At 40.2% G+C, this 21,131-nt stretch overlaps 1 protein-coding gene across 5 annotated transcripts in view; it reads right to left on the reverse strand.

Moving 5' to 3' along the window:
- Window positions 1–21,131, reverse strand: part of esrrga (estrogen-related receptor gamma a) — an 88,193-nt gene that overhangs the window by 46,629 nt on the left and 20,433 nt on the right. For 3 of the 5 annotated variants that reach the window (XM_088079208.1, XM_088079202.1, XM_088079216.1), the window contains exons 3-4: window positions 14,272–14,696; window positions 4,780–4,908 (exon numbers count right to left, since the gene is read on the reverse strand). In XM_088079208.1, the coding sequence (XP_087935334.1) occupies window positions 4,780–4,908; window positions 14,272–14,696 (554 nt within the window). The remainder of the gene's footprint in view (window positions 1–4,779; window positions 4,909–14,271; window positions 14,697–21,131) is intronic. The other 2 variants (XM_088079211.1, XM_042486879.2) reach the window with 1 other exon arrangement.

Raw genomic sequence — 21,131 nt, forward strand, 5'->3', positions numbered from 1 at the left:
TTTTGTATTCTGTTCATGACAATTGTACACATTACTGCTGAATTTGAATGCATTATGTCTGTCTTGCTTTGCCAACTGTGTACAAATAGAGATAACTGTGACAGCTACAGCGTTATGTTTGTTTTTTTGACATGTCAAATAAATACGATTAGATTTACATGTATTTTGTGAGGTTAGAATTGGTTAAAAATCACTTTCAGCCTTTTCCTGTGTCATTATTATTCATCAGATCTTTTACCTGCAATAATGCCCCTGTTCTCTCACTCTCCCCCCCGTCCTCTCTAGGCAGATTTAAGCCCCGCCCCTGTGACCTTTCGGTCTACAGCTGACGCATCATTATGACCTCATTAAAAATGGACAGACAGCCATTGCCAGAGGGGAAGTTCCCATAATATAGTCAGGCCTTTTAATTGCCCTGCTTCAGAAATTAGCTGCTACATATTGGTGGGTGGGTGCCCCATGTTCGTTCCTTCAGTTTACCCCCTACTTGCTTACTCCTCTCCTCTCATCGAGAAACATTCAACATTCAACATTCCACACAGACAGAGATACGTGTGTTTGTGTGTATCCACATTATTGGGTGTGTGTTTAAGAGAACACGTAAAGAAAGGGCTCGGCTCTGAGTTGCTTTACTGACCCTCTGGCCTCTTGTTCTCCCCCCTCTGTCCTCACACACACACACACACACACACACACACACACACACACACACACACACACACACACACACTTTCTTGCTGCCTCACTTGCTCTTCATCTCACCCTCTCTGTCTCCTAGGGCGACAAAGCTAATTTGAGGCAGATCTTGCCCTAAGGGGTAAACCACAGCATCTACACGCACACGCACACACGCACGCATGCACGCACACGCGCGCACACACACACACACACACACACACACACACACACACACACACACACACACACACACACATACACACACACATTCTACTCCATGTCCTCCATCCCACTCCCACTCCACCCTTACCACTTTATCTTCACCTTTCTCCCGTGAGCTAGCCCCTGACAACCACAGTTAGCTCTGATGCTAACTGATCTAGCCACTTACCATCATCATCTACGCAATTCTGCCGCAACAATAAGTACACCTGGAGGAGTGGCATGAAACCCATTGAACAATGTTCTTAAATATTGTGTGGGCAAAAGCTTTTTAGTTAAAAATGAAAAAAAATCTTTAACCAGGTGGTTTTGTGATTCTGCACATTAGTCTTTACTAAGTTATTCCTAACCAAGAACAGGTCTTCTTTTACAGTTTAGCACTGAAAAATGTATTTTTCTCAATCTTTTTTTATTATGTGTAATGTTTCAGTGACATCACTGCATTATAATGGGTTTAAGTTGGGGCATTCTATTTTGGAATAATAACTCATGAAGAGGTTTCAGGAGATATTTAGTGTGTCTGCAGCATGCACTATTTCTTAGAGAATGACAATGAATTACATAAACTAATATCTTCCGCAGTATAAAGCAAGGGTGAAGGTATGCATTTAGCTCATTTTTATAGTTCTCGACCTTTCCCTGTTCAAACAGAATGAAAAAGAGAAAATATAAGAAAATGGATGTATCAATGTTCCAAATGACCCTTATTCATATGTAAAGCAGGACCTCCTGTATTAAATTCACACCCACCACAACAAATGAGGTGGCTGTGGTCTGTCATGTTGATGTATATATATGTAGGTCTGTGTGTGTGTGTGTGTGTGTGTGTGTGTGTGTGTGTGCATGATATATGTGTGTGGGGCAGGGAAGCTGCGGCAACAAAAGGCAGCATAGTTCAGCTCTCTAACTGGCTTAGTGGGCAAACCACATCAGTAAGGGTTAAAATCAATAGCATGTCTACTTTGCTAAACCACATCTAGAGAAATAAAGTTTTTAAAATGTGTTAAAACGAAATGGTCACTAAAAAACATTCACTTGTAAATAACGGCCTGTTTATGGATGGCAGCAATGTGGTGTCTGTGTCCAGTAGGAGGATGCAGTCTGAGCTGTGTGAGCTGTGAGACTGTCGGAGCTGCCAATAATACATGCACTTACACATGTGTGTGGGTATTTGTGGCCACACACACATCCACGAGACACAACAGGAAATGAGACATGGGTTCTGCCTATGTCAGATCAACTGGGGGAACAAACGCTACGACAGCAGCTTGTTGGGAAAGTGTGTGTGTGTGTGTGTGTGTGTGTGTGTGTGTGTGTGTGTGTGTGTGTGTGTGCATGTAACAGAGAGAGATAGAGAGAAAGACAGAGGAGAGAGAGATAAGCATGTTGCGGTGACTTAAAACTGTGGCTGTTGGAGGCAGTTTTATTTAATTTTTCAACTGTTAAATCCTTTCATAACATTTTGCAGTTTGCAAAATGTAGACAGTAATTTAAAGAAGATCAAAAATGTTTGTTCTTGGCATCTCATTTATTTTTTTGTTTTTATTTTAGCCTTTCAGTTTTATTTTCATACTTGGAATTCAGATTATTAAGAGAAGAGAATTCCCACATTTAGTCTATTATTTGCAAATAGAAAACCTTTTGGCCCTAGACCTTTGTCAGGTATCTCTTACTTTCCTAAAATGCACCTGTCTACAAGTTATTTAAGGTGTGCCTTTAGATTCTAGAATTTAATTTTTTGAGAGTTTCACCATTATTTGTCATCAAATATAACGACTTCTATGTTTTCTTTATCAAGCATGTCTTTGTTGGCAAAGTTATGTTTTTATGTAATCGTGTCATGTTTTTTTCACTGCATTCTTTGTTTTTGTAGATAAAGTCCATACTGTCTTTTTATTTATTTAACAAAACTAAACAATTATATTATTCATATAACAAAACTAAATCTTGAGATCGCAGAGTATAGCTACAGTCAGATTGCTGTTAAATCAAATTACAAATATATGAAGGTATTTGATTCAGCAAGGCCTTGTAAATAAACAAAAAGAAGCGACTGGGCCTGCGAAAGGTCAAAGATGGCCGTCCAGCTCTGGAGTGAAGTGTACAGTGATGAGTGAGAGCTTCGCAATATGTAATCACTTCATTTAAGTCATGGGAAATGTGACATCAGGCATGTGAAGTTGTCAGCCCATTACATCTTTATCAAGAGCTTGTCTGGTCCACATTTTTGTTTTTTACTACAACTGCTGACACCAAACTGTTATTGTTTCACATGATACTGTGTGAGTGGGTGAGAGGCTGCAGGTACGGATGAGTGTCATGGTGCCAACAGGACGGAGAGAACAGCGAGTGAAGAGGAGAATGGATGGATGAAAGGTGTGAGAGAAGCAACAGAAGCAGTACAGTAATACTGAGTGGGAGAATTGGAGGGAGAGATGGAGACAGGAATGGATGGAGGGAGGGCTGCCAGGCGTCGGCAGAGGCACGCTCCCTGACCACTGTGAGGAAGGGGGCGTAGGCCAGGTCTCCCATCAATTACAACCTTGACCCTCCTCTCTTCTCCTTTCTCTCTCTCACACACTTTCTGCTTCATTCAACCATCCTCCCCCTGCCTCTCATCCTCCCCTGGTCCCTCTCCTCTGCTCCTATAAATCAATCGCTTCTCTCTCTCTCCCTCCCTCCCCCAGTTTTTCTCCCACCTTTCCCCCTCCCACTATGCCTCTCTCTCTCTCTCCCTCCATCGGCCCTCCTCTTCATCCCTCGCCACTCCTCTCCCTCTTTTCATCGTTGGAAGTGCAGTGGGAGTAGAAAGGTCAGAGGTGGGCAGACATGAGGGAGAGGAAGAGGCAGAGGCAATGAGGGAGTGTGAAAATGAGAGAGTGAGTGTATTTAATCAGAGTGGTTTGGGAGCAGATATCTTGTTTTTTTTTATTTTTCACCATTGAACTGCTGAGTGGAAGTGTTGCAATTATCTTGTAACATTCTATGTTTATCTCATTTAGGTAATGCAAGGCTGTTTTCAGGAATGGGACTTTGTGTGTGCACATCTCCTCAGACACAATTAACTTGTGCATGTGGAAGTGAAGGGTGAGCACACGCAAAAAAACAAGAGAAAAATACATCCAGGGTTCCCACACATTTTCATGGATAAAATTTTGGATAAAACTTTTCCATGAATTTTCAAAGACCAATCTTTTTTTTTTTTCTTTTTTCATTTGCCCAGCGTTTTTCAAACAAATCCAGTTCAGACTCTAGTCAAACAAAATTTCAGGAAGCTGGCATACATGAAGGGAGTAATGACACGCAGGGAGAAAACGAGGAAGAAGACAGACAAGAGTCAGAAAATAAGCTGTGAACACATATGAGAACACAAAAAGCTTAAAAAGTGGTGAGATGGACATGTGTAGGGAAACATGAGGGGCATGGTGCAAATAGAATTAGATTACAATATACTGTTTGTAAAAGGAGCATCAACAATTTCTTATAAGTGTTACATGTAGCATTGTTCAAAATCAATAAATCTTTCTCATATTGTATCTTGATATATTTACCATTAACATGTTTGAATCGATGGCCTTTATTTATGGCACTGGTCGTTTTTGTGTCCTACAAACTTAGGACCACATTACCCATAAACCCCATTGCTTCCTGGCTTAAGGGGATAGTAATCTTCTCTATGTTTTCATTTAATCTTTAGCTATAATTAACAGGTTTGACTTATTTCTTCTATGGCTTTAACATTTACTTCACCGTGTGCCATGAAGTGAAACTGCAGCCACGTTTTGTTCTATAAAACAGTATCTCTGGGTATCATGATCTCTTAATAGGCTTTCAAATGCTACATGTAGCACAGTTAACAGAGAAAGATAAGGAAGAGACCTTTTCCCTTACCCTCCCTCAGCATGCCCACAGTCAGACACTTCATGAAGCGGCAGGCCTGGCACGACTTGCGTCTCCTCTTGGTGATCTCGCACTCATTGGTGGCTGGACAGCTGTACTCTATGTTGCCTGTATGTAAACATGTTAGAGGAAGACAGCAAAAGGGCTTCATTTCAGACGGATACATCATCAGACAGGACCGGCAGAGAAAAAAATAAACCTTGATGAAAACTAACTCAGCTTCCTTGGTCTTGACCTTTGACTTTAAGATGCTCTTTGAGCAACAGCAAGCACTAAACTCTTTTAAACTGACTGTCACAGGCACACAATCTGCCTTCTTCATATTTATTACTGTATTTTTATTGTGTTTATCTGTTCTGTACACATCTATTGCATGTCTGTCCATCCTAGGAGAAGGACTCCTCCTCACTTGCTCTTCCTGAGGTTTCTACCATTTTTTCCCCCAGTTTAAGGTCTTTTTTTTTTTAGGGGGTTTTCCCTTTTCGCCCAGAGGGTCTACGGTCAGAAGGATGTTGTATGTTTTAAAGCCCCCTGAGGCAAACTGTGATTTGTGATACAGGGCTGTCTAATTAAAATCAAATTGAATTCTGATTTGAGTTTGTGTGTGTGGGCATCGTATTAACAATGTACAGCTGCTGAGTCAATGTGTCAGAAATTCATAGTCACCTCCATAGAGTTATCACTGTTAAAAAAGGGCACAGAAGACATAGTGTATTTGTGCATATATGTGTGTGTGTTAAAGGGTATATACAGTATGTGCAGGCTCAAAAGTTGGCGCCAGCCGCCGTTGCGTGACTAGCTGCAGTTCACTCACAGTAGCACTGGTGCAGAGCTGAGGCTAAGATTATTAGCCAAAGTAAGTCTATTAACTTCACAACCCTTGCCAACAAAAACAACAACACTCGGAGTGTGTTAGAGGCTAATACCACTTTTACCTCTGTGCAAAGCCTCACTATCTATTTGATAATTTATTCATCTTCTTCGATATCTTCCTGCTTCTACAGAACATTGTCATGCCTTTTTCCCTTGTTTTGTTTTCAATACTGTTTTTTGCCTTTCGGTGTGAAGTTTGCATGTTCTCCTCATGGTTCCCCAGCTTCCTCCCAGTCTGAAGACATAACTGGTGACTCTTAATTACCCGTAGGTGTACATGTGAGCATGAATGGTTGTCTGTCTCTGTGTGTCAGCCCTGCGATAGTCTGACGACCTGTCCAGGGGGTACCCTGCCTCTCGCCCAATGTCAGCTGGGATAGGCTCCAGTCCCCCTGCAACCCTTAAGAGGATATGTGGTTATGGCTAATGAATGAATGAATAAATGTTTTTTGCCATATGTCTAAAGAAACCTATTTTCACAAATCTACTGTGCCTCCTGTTTTCTTCCCGTTTTATTCTGTTGTTTGTTTTCTCACTTTCACCTTCACTCTCCCTCCAGGTCCGCTCATTTCCTCCACTTAGTAATTTGCTTCCACCCAGCTCAAAGCAAAGCACATTTATGGATTTGTTAGGACAGTCCGGACTTTTGCAGAATTGCTAAAACGGGCCTCTTTGTTCGGGAAGGTTTATTTATCTATGTTATGAACTGTGTTGAGATGTGAACTGAAGAAAGCTTTGTTTCCTTGCTGCCGTGCCCACCCCCGACGACTACTGTACCCCAGCGAGCCGATGCATCTCCCACTGAAACAGAGTAAACAGTGATTACTATTGACTGCTGCTGTGGAGAGGATGTTTTCTCATTACTGGGCTGATTAAGGGGGCTAGTTAGCTTGGAAAAAGGCTAAATGCACGAACACGTCCTAATGGGTAACAAGATGCTCATTAATGGGCCTTGTTAGTTAGTAGAGGCTAAACATGCTAAATGCTGGGGAAACCCTTACAGTCTAATGGACACGACTAATGGGACTAGTTAGCTTACACCCAACCTTTACATGCGGATGATAGAGGAGCAGAATAATTCAGCAATTAAGAGGGACACTTACTTAGCACTAAGGCTAAATGTGCTAATGACACTGAATCTGCGTGGGTTAATGGGCGGTCAGAAAAAGGCCTTGTTAGTGCAAGGCTAAACAGGCAAGCGCTGCTAAATGGATAACTGCAGTAAAGAGCCACTTATAGGGCTGATAGGCTAAATGTGTTAAACCTCTCACTGAGGTAAAAAGTTAACATCTACACATGCTAAGTGCTACCGTGGGAGTGGATATCACTGGACCATAATGATAATGCATATCATTTGTTGATTAAAGTGACATCCAGGGGCGTAGCATCAAATTCTGGGCCCTGTGCGTAAGCGGTCTCTTCCCCACTTGGTCCTAGCTGCGTTTAAAGATGAATCCAAATGCAGGGGAGGACTAAAGAATTTTGCACCTTATGAAAGGGGCAGGGGTCCTTTAAAAGCTGCCACTTTCTTTTTTTTTCTTTCTAATAAGTTCATCCTTTTATCTGATTTATTCACACAAATTTAATTTAGTTATGTCACTGATAAGTGAAAAATAAAAAAGCGAAAACAAAACCAAATTTTCTTTCCAGGCTTTTTGAGAGACCGCTTCTCACTGGGGTCCTGGGTAATCAGTGCCCCCCCCCCCCAAAAAAAACCCCACCCCACAGCTACGGCATAAATTACATTTGCAAAAATCTAATTAACAGTTCCTCAACTCAGACATATTTTGTATCTCACCTGAAAGGGCACTGAAATTGGTATTAGACTGCATGTTTAGAGATGGTATGTAGTGAAAGCGAAAGGCTGTGACACACCAAGCCTACATTTGGCCTTCCCCTCTTTTTGGGCCAATGGCAACATCCAGTGGCCCTCGTCATTGTGGTATGCCCTGCACCATTGGCCCATGTCGATTCTCGTCAGCTTTTTTTCCACCGATTCAGCATGTTGAATTGGTGGTGGCCATGGAGCCTGCTGGTGAATGAAACCGATTGGCTGTTCAACTCGCAACTTTTTGGCCGATACACGGGGATGTGAGGGCGATGCAGCAGGGGGCTCTTGCCATTGCTAGTTCGCTGATGTCGGCTTGGTGTGTCACAGCCTTTACACTACAGATCCATATCAATGTGTGATATAGGACTATGTAACCTTTGTGTCATCCTACTTCAGAGTGGGGGTATGGGGGAGGAATTATAAAAGAGGGGTTTACATCAGAATGGCACATCTCTCTCTCTCTGTCTCTTTATTTCTGTCTTTATGTGTCTTATTGTGCACTGAGGTGGGCTTAGAGCAGAGATGTTCCTGAAGGCTCCTATGTATAACGTGTTAGTTTGTATGTGTGTGTTGGTGTGAGTGAGGGGGATATACGAGGGCTTCAAATCCCCTGCAATCTCCTTTGAGATGTGTGTGCGTACGTCCACCTGCTGCATGACAATTGTCCACCATTGTACGGACCAGGTGATATGAATGTTAGTGTGTGTTTTTGTCTTCGATACTCTTTGAGGTGTCCTTTTGTTTTTTTTTTTTAACCTCTCCTGACGTTACACATCTAACTTTATTTTGACATAAGTTCAGCCTTTTCCTCTTGGTAACTTTTTTTTGTTTTAGTACCTTTACTTTTTATTAAATAGTTTATATAACTATACTAATAGTATATAATGGGAGAGTTACAGAGGTAACAAAGGGACAAGGTCTCTAGGCCTCATTCAAATCTAACACACTGCAGCTACAAAGGCATGCTCTTAGCCCACTTCACCAAGACACCCGTAACTACTGTATATCAACATATGTAAGCAAATGTGTATTTGTATATTTAAAACTGTTTACCTATTGAGTGATTTGCTTTATTCATTTTTACCCTTTGAAACCTGGATCAAAATATGTTTTTTTTGTGTTGCACTCAGACACCTTTTTACAAGCTGTTTAACCCTTTGAAACTTGAACAAACTGGCTTGATTTACTTGAAAACATGGGCTGTGAGCAACTTAGCAAGGAATGGCCCACACATTGCGAGAAATTAGAGGTGAAAATGTCCAGAAGACTATATTCATCATATACATTTTTAATTATTTAAAAGAAGGAAAGGTAAACCTATATGTTTTTTTTAATATTCACCACATTTTGGGGTAATTTTCTTGTTTTTTTTTTTACTTTTCTTTTTTAAGGGCTTATTTTCAGGAATTTTTTGTGTAACTTTAAACTAAATTCTTGCTGGGCAATGTCTTATTAAGTTGCTCATTGCATTCTCCACAGATCAATTTGCCTCCAACAGTTAAGGTAGTAGAAACAGAACTGTCGCACTAATTCCCTTGGTTGATAGTCCTACCTACCTGATCTGCATTGTTCACCTCTCATCTTCCTCTTTCCTGTTCCTTTCCCCATCTGGTTTTCTTCCTCCCTCTATCTTCATCTTTCCATTTCATCGCCTATCTCTCCCTCTCCCAAACTTTGCCCTCCTCCTCACTCCCCTTTATCCCTCTCTCTCAATAAGGGAGTGATAGATGCAGGTTGTCAGGTGTCGCTGGACTGACGCCACAGAAACAGCAGCTGCCAGAGCCACTTCCTCCATGCTGCGACACACACACACACACACACACACACACACACACACACACACACACACACACACACACACACACACACACACACACACACACACACACACTAATTCCTTCCTACATCCATGTGCTCAGTCCACCCTCCCCCTTCTCCCCTTTCTTCCATTCCTTGTTTCAAGTTGTTGTTTATCCATACTGGTGTACTCCTCTCCTCTCCTCTCCTCTCCTCTCCTCTCCTCTCCTCTCGTCTCCTCTCCTCTCTTACCCCATGCTCTCCTCCCTGTCCAGCTGGAGGTGTTTTTTTGGTGATTACCTGCGGTTTTATTGGCTAATGGGTTGAAACATACCAATATGTCTGCCGCTGCCCATCTGAGGCTGGCCCTGCTTTCCAGCCAAAATACACACACTAACACAAACCCTGCATAAACACAGGCATATGTGCACAGACGGACACATAAACCCACGCTCATTTACATGGATGAGCACAAGCCCACACATAGACACACAAGGGTAACACACACCCGCACGGTCTGTGGATGAGTTTGGCTTGCGCGCTAGCCAAAGATAATGTCATGACCCATTTGTTCCAGTGGATCCAAGACTGCTCAGTCTGCATCCAAACAAACATTAACAGTAATACTGTAACACGAATATTGATGAAACAAATGAAATTTGTTCATAAAATTGCATTAATAGATTATCTCATCAAATTCTGATTGTGTCCATTGAAAATTACTTTAAAGTTGCAGTGAGTAGATATTTCTTAGTAAACATCAATAGATATTTATATCATATCATAATAGATATGATTTTGCCAACTTGCCATTAAGAAATGCTTCAGAATGTCTTATACTTTACATTAACCCTTTTAAACCTGATTGGATATCAGTTTCTTGTGCTATGTTCAGACACATTTCATAAGCAATTTAACCCTTTAAAACCTGAGCAAATTAATCTGATTTCTTTCAAAAACATGGGAAAGAAGGCAATGATCAACATCATCAATGATCAATGATCAAAAAATGTTCCACAAATTGCAAGAAATTAATAAAAGGTGACCGAGAAAATTACCTGAAAATAACATAGAAATTAGTTTTTAAAAAGGGAGGGAAATTATTCGAAAAATTATCAAAAAACTATTGAAAAATGTCCAGAAAACGGTATTTACAATTATTCTTATTACATATTTAAAATTGTGCAACAGAAAAATGATAAATGTTTTTTTTCTGCACTTTTTGCATCTTGTTCTTGGTTGTTGTTTATTTGTTTAACTTTTCTTTCTTTGCCTTTTTTTTTGTAATTTTCTTGTAAGATTTCACTAATTTATTTGTATTTTTCAGTCCATGTGTTGTTAAGCTGCTCTTTGCCTTACCCCTATGTACTTGAAACAAATCAAACCAATTTACTCAGGTTTCAAAGGTTTAAATAGGATTTCCCTACGTGCTCATTTTTCAGTATATTCCTCTGGTGGCTTCGGTTTTAATGTTGCTTCCCGTCTGTTTGCTTGCTAAATTGTTGTATTTGGTCACAACCTTTCGTGACAGCAGTCCTGCCACTAGCTTTGCCAAAGTCTTGACCCATAACCTCTAACTCTGGCCTCCCTGAGCTGCAACATGTCCACGACAGGAGAAGGGAAGATTACAAATACAGTGAAAATCAGGAAGCGTGAGAATGAGAGGGTCAGAGGGGGGAAAGGGCATTGCATTAAATCTATTCAAGGTCGAAATCTGAAGAGGCTCTGGTGTCAACATGGCATCGTATCTATACGTTTGCTGGACTCTGGGTATTTAATCTCTAACTCTATCCTCACCTATGTAACCTTTAACAAGCCCTTAAATGAAATGAGACATGTGGAACTATTATAAGCAATTGCAGATGAATTAAGGGTTAAACCTATACACAGAGTGATTACAAGGTCATGTGTGTGGCTGTCTCTTCATACGTGTTGGTGTTTATGTGTAAATGTGCTTCTGTGACTTTGTGTGTGTGTGTCTGCGCCTTTATCTCTGTATGTGTTCCAATCTCTTTGTCGGGATTGCACTGTGTCCTGATCTCATGCCATAATAAACACATACAGGTCATCTCTAGGTAGTGGTGACCATCTAGTGGATGTAAGACCTCCACCTCCCCCTCACATTCCCCTGTCTCTCTCTCTCTCTCTGGGGCTTTACTGGGAAAGCTGCTTATCGGAGGCAAAAGAAAGCAGAGACAGATAGGTGGATGGATGGAAAGGCAGATAGATGAATCCTGTCTGATATGACTGACGGACTGACTGACTCGATGGATCGATGATGGCTGGCTGGCCGGCTGACTGGTGGCTTGGTTATTGCAGTGGCATACTGACTGACAAGGGGGCTGTCCTGCTGACTAATGGGGACAAATCATTAAAGATTATAACTCAAACATAAAGTCTTCAAAGGTTTATCACAGTCTGACCATCCTGCTGACTGGATTAACCACCATGGTGGTCATAATATAAAACCTGATGACTTTTCCCTGATTTCCCAACACATAAAAAAATTTCATTGATGTATGTTTCATAATCAAAGTCTGGTGATATCATATGTTTTTCTTTCTGCCATCAAATCCCATGAAAAGACCAAAACCAACAATGAGTTGAAAGACCTATCAAGTCTGTGAACTCAAGGCTTAAAATTATAAATATGTTCCAGACACCCCCAAAACACATTATGTTTGTATGTTATTAAACTGCTTTCTTCATTACGTTGTTGTGGTAACGTGATCGCTGCCTGGATTATTTTCAGATGAAACGACCATGAAACCAGAACCTCAAAGTTGCATCCAGACTCTTGTCTGTGGTTAGGTTTAGACAACAAAGGACTTTGGTTAGTCTTAAAAAAAAAAGGTACTAAAAAAAACAGAAACTGGATATTGTTTTGCAAGATTGCCTATTTTGGCAGAAAAACAACTGTTGTCAGTAAATATTTTGCTGATACATTCAGTATTAACATTTTTGCGACATGCCAGTTTGTCCATTAGCAGTATTTCCTCATTGCAGTAACTGAAAATGTAACACACTCAGAATTAAATCTCTTAAAACGTATTTGTTGTTTCAAATAAGATTTATAGAAATTTAATTTCTAAGAGACCACACTGTTGCATTGGGTACCATGTTCCTGAGCACTGTAGTTTAGTTTGAGTCAATCCTACAGTAATTTGATCATCCTGTTGCTGTAGATAAATAAAAATCTATCTATCTATCATAAAAAACAATATAAAAACTTTTTTTTTTCTTTTTTAAAAAGTAGAAAAATAGACTTGTGGCCGAGTGCCACAGACAGACTGTGAGAGTCGGGAAGTACTGAGAAATGGATTACCGCACTGTTGGTTTTGGTTCTAGCATGGGTATTGTTTGCACTCACAAAAGTACAGAATATTGTTAGCTTTATCTTGTTGTGCTGCTGCTGAAAAAAGGATATATGTTTGATCAAGCTGAGAGTTAAGTATAAGCTGAATATTTCCTAAAAACTGGAGAGGATAGAGCCTAAATACCTGCACACTTCATGGAATACTTCTAGTCCTATCAAGAGATGAGCAAAGGATTACTGAGCCTAATTCCCGGACTCTTCTCATCCTGTGGATTACTGTTCTACCCCTTCTTTCCTCTAACTCATAACCTGACCTCCTGACCCCTAGACATAACCTCCAACCTGCTTCTAACACTTCGTTATCTCCTAGACAACACGCTTATAGCTAACATGCTTTCTGTAAAGCATAAGCGGCTCGATCTGAAAATGCAAACATTACCTGGAAATTACTCATTGCTGTTGATGCAGAACAGGTCAAGGTTGAGGGTGAAAGGGGGGCGTTTCTGGGAGTTGGTCTGTATGCATGAAGCTGATTGGATGCTTATATGTGGGTGTCTGTATGTGCACGCATGACGAAGAGAGAAATGATGAAGGAGAGAGAAATATAGACTGTGGTTGATGTCCTGGTGGCTCACTTAGCAGAACAATGTTCCACATAAAAATCTGGGTTCACATCTGGCCCGGGGCTTTCATCATATGTCCTGGATCTGGTGCAATGGCTCAGGTGTGTGTACAGGTGTGACAGAGTGCTTTATTTGAAGGAAGCAGTTTGAGTTTTGGCTGCTATATGTGCAATGTTTCTGCAGAGAGGTTGTGCCTTTTTAAGGCGTCCAGGTACATGTAGTTCATTATGAAAAACACTCTTCATCTTTAACTTCTGACCTTGCCCTTCTTGCCTCCCTCATAGTTGTTGGGTGTTTATGACCTTCCATGTAGCTTCATAAATGCATATTTCGAAGAAATTAGGGATGCATGGCAATACTGGCACATCATTGGTGTTGGCTTTAAAATGTCCTAATATTGAAATGTCTGCTGATATAACAGGACGATTAAAAGACTTTTCAATTAAGTGACTTTAAATAGTCAAAATGTGGCTTTGAAGCATCTCAGAGGAGACCATCATCCAAGCCTGTTAAAGTAGGATGAATTTTGTAGTTTTGTTTGAAAAAATTATATAAAAATTAACTTGTAATGCTTGACATGTAACCTAGTTGAAGTACTTTTGTTGTTTTGCCCAGTGAATGTGTACATTTTGAAATGCATTGTATTTTATGTCTACATGTGGCAGTGGGCCATCACGATAAGAGTGGGGATTATAATATACTCATGTCACTATAGGAGATGTTTGATGATCTCTGCAACCAGGTGGAAAAAAAATTGTATATTGATAGTGGCAATTAGCAAAAATGATTGAAAAATATTTGCATATTGTATATGCATATGTATAAAAATCCAATATCGTTCATCCCCAGAAAAAATAAAATAAAAACATTTTCATGACATTCTTTAAGGCCTGTCATCAGGTGAATTTAACACCAAATAGATGACAGCTTATTGTAATGTCTACAATTTTAAACAAATATGAATCTAGACAAACAGGCAGAGTCATACAGACATAGAGAGAAATAGACAGAAAGTCAAAGTAGAAGCCAACCTTGGATGGTGCGTTTGAAGAACGCCTTGCAGGCCTCACAGGATGCCACTCCATAGTGGTACCCTGACGCAATGTCCCCGCACACCAGACACAGCCTCTTGGGCATCGAATTCAACATGTACTCGCACTTGATCTGTGAATCTTCCCCAATAGTTGACGAACAGTCCTCGTAACGCTTTGAGCCGGGGCCGCCAGCAGGACCCAGGGGCCCTGCGTTGGAGCCGTAAAGGCTCGGGGAGTCTAAGCCGTTGGGGTGGCCGTTCATCGTGGACGAATAGGAGCCTGAGGCGTCACTGGAGCCACCAGGTGAGTGATGGTTTAGGCTGTCAGTCAGGGAGGCAGGACTAGACGGCTCAGTCTTTATATAAGAGGACGGACAGTTGGACTCTAGGTGGCGCTCCTTACTGGACATTCTGCAGAGAAGCCTGAGTGGGTGAGACAGGAAAAAACAGAAGAAGAGGAAAGTATTACAAGAAAACGCCATGTGTAAAATGTCAAAAACGATGATGGATACTTATAAAGAAAAGAAAGGAAACCAAGAAAGGGAAGGGTTAGAAGAAAGGCAGAGCTAGAAGAGAAGAAAAATAGATACAGTTATGGCAATGTTTCAAAGTCCAATTATAGCAATCATTTGTTCTAATGTTGCTGTATTTCCTCACTGTCACTTTCAATGATGGATTTGTATTTTTTCACTGAGCCGGGCAAGTTCTATAAATGACACACATACATGTACACACACAACCCATCCATCACATTTGTTATTCTTTTCCTCAGAGAAAAGACACAGAGAGCTGTGCAGAGGGACAGAGACAGTGATAACAGACAGTAAAATAGTAAAATACAAAAACTTAATAGATTTTGGTTGGTTCATTTGGGGAGTTGTTTGTAAAATAAGAGAAGCAGAGAAGCATCTATAGTGCCACATAGTCTCACACAGTCACACAGTCACACACACATACACACATGCTCGGAGCCGACGGTCATCCGTCACTTTCCAGTCAATAGCAGCTTGTTCTACATGAAGGTAATCAGTAAGCAGCCTCTCTGCTGCTCAATCATCCCAAAGACAGCCTCACACATACATGATGTGAACATACACACACACAGACACACAGACACACAGACACACAGACACACAGACACACACACACACACACACACACACACACACACACAGACAGACACACACTCATTCCTGGTCATATTCAAGCACACACTGACAGACATAGTATAAGAAGTTCAGGAAAAGTATGCAATATGAAACTGTATTTAGGAAAAAAAAATCCCTGCTCATCAGTTCCTAAGTATTTCTGCAGTCCTGTCCTCTTCCCTTGTTCTTCTCTGTTTACTCTCCCTTCCACTCCTCTGCTTCTCTTCCTTTCTCCCTCTCTACTCTCCAGCTTTTCCTCCTTCCTCTCCCTAAGGAGGCTGACTGGTGTCTTGTTAATGGCAGTTGTAATTAACAGCTATCTTCTCTCTGTCCATATCTCTCCATCCCTCCCTTTGTCTGCCTTACTATCTATCTGCCTGTCTCCCTATCACTTCCTATTCACTGCCATCTCTCTCTCTCTCTTTTCCTCTGTCCCTGCCCACTCTCTCTTTCTCTTTGCATTACCACTCTCTATTCCTCTCACCCTGCCCTCCCTCCCCTCTCTCCCTTTTCATTGTTAAAGGCAGAGAGCACAAAAGGGGTTTTTAATTAAGGCAGGATGCTGCTAAACGAGGGGCTTCTAAAGTCCAGTCGGCCTGTAAAAGATCCCCGTTCTACAGGGACCCATAAAACACAGACAGCGCCTTGACGGGGAATGAAGAGCCTGATGGCAGAGGAAAGGGTGGGGGAATGACTACAGACGGGCAAACAGGTAGGCAGACAGACAACCAAAGCAGACAGACGGACTGAATGGAAAAAGACAGAAAGAGCAATTGGAAACAGCGACAGACAACTGTCTTTTAATGTGCTTTAAAGGGGACCTGTTATGCTCATTTTCAGGTTCATACTTGTATTTTTGTTTCTACAAGAACATGTTTCAATGCTTTAACTTTCAAAAACGCTGTATTTTTCTCAATTTGTGCTGGAACACTTGCTTTCACCTTCTGTCTAAAATGTTTTGTTTTTGCTCCTGCCTCTTTAAGCCCCCCTCCCAAAAAGCCCAGTCATCTCTGATTGGTCAGCATTTCTGGGTCCTCTGCATCATCATTGCAGCAAGGGGAAAATACTGTAACAGAGTATAGCGACACTTTCTAAAAGCTTCACACACCCGGACATGTACCAGTAGGAATATGATCTGAAATTGAGGAGAAATTAACATCTGCAACCAAGTTTGCTGGTTTTCCTGACATTAGCATGTTGCTACATGTAGCACTGTACGTTATTTAAACCCTCGCAGTAGTGTGCCTGCAGCAGATGACTGTATAAAGAAATCTGTCATCAGCTGATGTTAGCTTGTTGCAAAAATAGATTTAAAAAAACAACAACGAAAAAAACATAAGTATAGAGAACAGTCTGAGGTTTTGGCTGATTTGGGTTGCAGCGGTACACCGTTTTCAAGGAATACCGTCCAAGGTATGAAAATTGGCGATTATCATACCGTGTACAAAAAAATGCATTCACACATTAATTCAGATTTTGATTCTAATAAAGTATTTGTTAAATTAAAAAATCCCAACAAACTGATAGTGACTGATAATGATAATGCTGTCATACCCTAAAACTATTATATTTTCTGATATGGTTATGGTGCCGTAAAATTCGCATAGCGCTGCAACTCTATTGCTCACAGGGATTAGCCTACTTTTACATAGGTTTACTTCATGATTTGAAACTATGAACAAGTGATATAGTATCATTATATATATATGTATATATATATATATATATATACATATACATAGCATATTAGATCCCCTTTAATTCGTTTAATGAACAGCAAGATGAGACAAAGCTGTCTTTTTCATCTAACAGGCCCTTCACAGGTACTCTGAGGCAAATACGCCATTCCCAGAAATTCAGTTCTTTCTTTTTGAGGCAATTTTTCCTTTAATCAAGTGACATGACATTTATAATATACAATACTTTGGCCTTCCACCCCCTTTTCATCATATATTTTATTCCCACCACCACTTCTCCCCTCCCCTCCCTGCAAGTTCTTCTAATTCGGTGACTCCATTAATCGTGGCTTTGTGGTATTCACCAATGTCTATAAATCCGTTTATCTGATACTAAGGTAGGCCTTCAGTTTGAAATGAGGGGAAGGCACTGTGAGAGGTTTGGACACAAATCAAGAAAGAGGAAAGGAGGTAAAAAAATAAAAAGGGTGTAGAAAGTCGATGATGGGATACAGAGAGCGAGAAACATATATAAGGTGCTAGAATAAGCAAGGATGAAATAAATGTAAATGTGGCAAAGAGTGATGGGACGATGAGGGATCGCACAGGGTTGCCTATGTTCTAGCGGAGGGAGAGAAATACAGTGGTGACAGAAAAAGAGAGTAGAGCCATTTAAGTAGATGATGTGATGGTGATGATTTAATCTCTCCTTTTTCACTCTTTATGCTCTTTTGTGCCCCCTCCCTTCGACCGTCAATCCCTCTGAGTACCATTAAGTGAAAGAGTTTAAGTGCCAAAAGATCTCAGGCACTTTTTCCTTTCTCTCTCTCTCTCAAATTCTCATCTATCTCTTTTTCCTTCTCCCTTTCCATTCCTCCGTCTCTCTTTTCCTCTATCATCTCGTTTTCTCCCGCTCACATCTTGTCTACGTGCTCTCTCTCTCTCTGCTTATAAATGAAAAATAATGGCTGGGGAAGGGGGAGGAATAAAAAGAATAAAAAAGAAGACATGCGTGCAGAGGAGAGGAGAAGAGGAAAGAAGATTAAGAAATCACAGCCAGTGCGCTGTGCTGAGCGAGAGGTTGAATGCATTTATGTATGTATGTTATCAGTATAATTATGGCGCTATGTAACGACGGCTCAGTGCTGAAAGAGCAGTCTTATTGTGCCTGTCTGCTCTTCAGATGAGTGTGGAGAGAGAGGGAATGGGTTGGGTCTCTTTTTTATCTATCAATTCTTTATGTTTTTAGGTGTTAAAAGTGGTTTATATAAAGAGGAAAAAGGCTTGAGGGTTTCTTTTTCTTTTTGTATTTTCACAAGGGGCTCAAAGATGTGAATAGCGTGTTGTGAGATGTTTGCACAAAAAAAGGAGTAATAAGATTTAAGTATTAGCAGTTTTGCTTAATTCTGTTACAGAAGAAGGGTTTTGAATTTCATTTTCCTCCTGCTTTTCTATTTTGATGCAACAAAAACAAAACATAAAAAATAAAGTAAAAGAATGTTTATAAAAAGAAAATGACCTTGAAGAAGTCTAATTCTGTCACATAATTTAAATGTGGAATTATAATAATTATAAATATAGTTTTTACCTAGCTCTTTTCCTTTTTCCCCAGTCATTTTCCCATACCTTTTTCCCTTGACATTTTTCAAGTTTTTTTTAAAACTAAATTCCTAAATCTACTTATTTGTGAAACATTTATTACCAATTTGCTCATTGCCTTTTCACCAATCTTTTTTGAAAGACACTGCACCAGTTTGCTCGGGGATCAAAGCTCTAAAGTCATGTTGATCCAGGTTTCAAAGGGTTAAATAATAAAAATAATTTTAGGTTTGCATCAACAACATAAAAAAAAGAAACCAACCAGGTTGACACTTTCATCAAACACAATTTTTTTCGAGTTACGAAAGTTGTTTTCTTTTTTTTGTCAGCCATAAATAAGTTAATCGTAGTACACTGTGAGTCTATTTCATTGAGGACTGGCAGTTAATTCCCCAAGGTTTATATTTTAGGATTAGTGCCCTTGGTAAAACTGACCACACATATTCTGTTTGTGACACCATAGAGACTGTTAGTTCCTGCAGACATCAAATATTCAGCAACTATTCACACACAAACACACACACACACACACACACACACACACACACACACTAGCAAGATTACCACCTTCCCTTGTCTCCATTTCCAACTCGATCCCTGTCATTTTCTCTTTCTCTTGAGGCACCGTGACTCATGAAAAAGAGATAAATATGTGGGAGAGGAGAGAAAGAGTAACTGAAAAAATAGAATGAAAAAAGAAAGAAGAAAAGGAGTGGAAAGATGAAGAAAAGAAGAAAAATCTTTTTTTTCCTGTGTTTTGAAGGAAGGTGGGCCACTATAGTATGACAAGCTGTCATTAGAGCGGTGGGCTGATGCGGCGCCCTGACAACTGGCAGGGACAAACATACAATCATCGTATTAGAGCAACTACTCTCTGCCTCACTCTGTGCTCCTTTACTTTCTGTGAACTGGCACCCTTTTATTATGTACAATCTTTGTACGACTGCTTCGCTAGATGGAAGCCATAAACACAAACTGATCCTCAAACAGCTCCAAACTGTTTTTTGTCCCGCCCCAGGTTAAAGAAGACAAGCAGCGTAAGTAGCTGCAAGTTGAACAGAGGTTTACAAGCAGGATCTCATTTTATTATTCACTTTTCTCTACCTTCAGAGGTTTAGATAACACTCAGTTTGTTAATATCTGACTGTATGACAGCTCATGTTGCTTGGCCTGCTGGACCCCGCTGTCCATGTTGTCGTGTCTACAGCTCTCAGCAATTACATGGGTGAGTCTTATCATAACCAATACAAATGATGGTCCAATAATATAATCAACCAATATATGATTAAAAATCTCAATTTTTTAACTGAAAGAGATCAAATGTGCACCTATGATGCAAAAAAGTTTTAAATGTTATCCGATCAATGAAAACTGCTGTTAAAATACGTACATTTAAGTTAAAGTTTGGTATTTTTCAACCTGGATCCTATTTTCTGATGTTTTTGTGTCTGTGTTACAAATGGGAGCAACAGTTTTAAAACTGATTCCCGTATTGAGTGAGACGGCTGTAGACAGCAGTGACAAAACAGGCTGCAATATAAACACTGTGGGCATATTTGCTCCCTCAATTTTCGTCCACTAAAAGTGCTTGTTTTTGCCTCTGACAGGCTCAGATTATTGTTTTTAGTGTTGGAAAATATTATGGAGAAATTCCTACAGAGATCAACTTTTTGTTAAAGAGTATGATCCTTTTTGCATAACTACAAACGGCCCCAAAATCTCTATCGCCAAAGACACCAGACTAAACACTATTTTTAGCATGTATAGAGCTTGCATATTTCTCAAACTGTGTGAATTAAGGGTTTATTTCAACCATATTGGAATTGGTGATTGTTGGAAAAGTGGAAACACAAACTAAGACCTTTTTTCTTTAGTCTCTGCTGTCTTTGAATAAAGTGTGTTTCATGATAACATTTTTAAAAGTTTTTTAAAATGGAGTCTGGAGCGTTTTGCAATAGTGATTTTGAGGTTGTTTTTGGTTAAACCAATGTTACTTTTTAACAAAAAGGTGCGTTTGTAGGGCTCGTCTCCATAATGTTGTTTAATGCTTGCAATAACAGTCTGGGCATGTCAGCAGCAAAAAACAAGCAGTTTGAGTGGATGTATATGGAAGATGCAAAATTGCAGCCTGAAGCAATGTTAAAAATTTGTCATCCAATCGGTCATTTCAACTAAAAAAAAAATGGGCAAATGGGGTTTAGGTTGATGAATTCTCAGCTTACCCTTTCAGAACGGACACAATGCATGTAACTACACCCTAACAAACTTTAGTTAATGTGGGTATAGAAAAATTAAGCATCTGACTGCCCTGACAATATTTTTAAAACCAAATGCCCATGGAGAAAAGCGATAAAAATGAGTAAAGAAGAGTAAGAGGAGAGGGGGGAAACAGAGAGGAAAGAGAAGTGGTAGCAATAGAGACAGAGAAGGCAGAA

This window comes from Plectropomus leopardus, chromosome 1 (genome assembly GCF_026936395.1).
Source record: "Plectropomus leopardus strain MGB_pleo_1.0 chromosome 1, ASM2693639v1, whole genome shotgun sequence".
Classification (NCBI taxonomy): Eukaryota; Metazoa; Chordata; class Actinopteri; order Perciformes; family Serranidae; genus Plectropomus; species Plectropomus leopardus.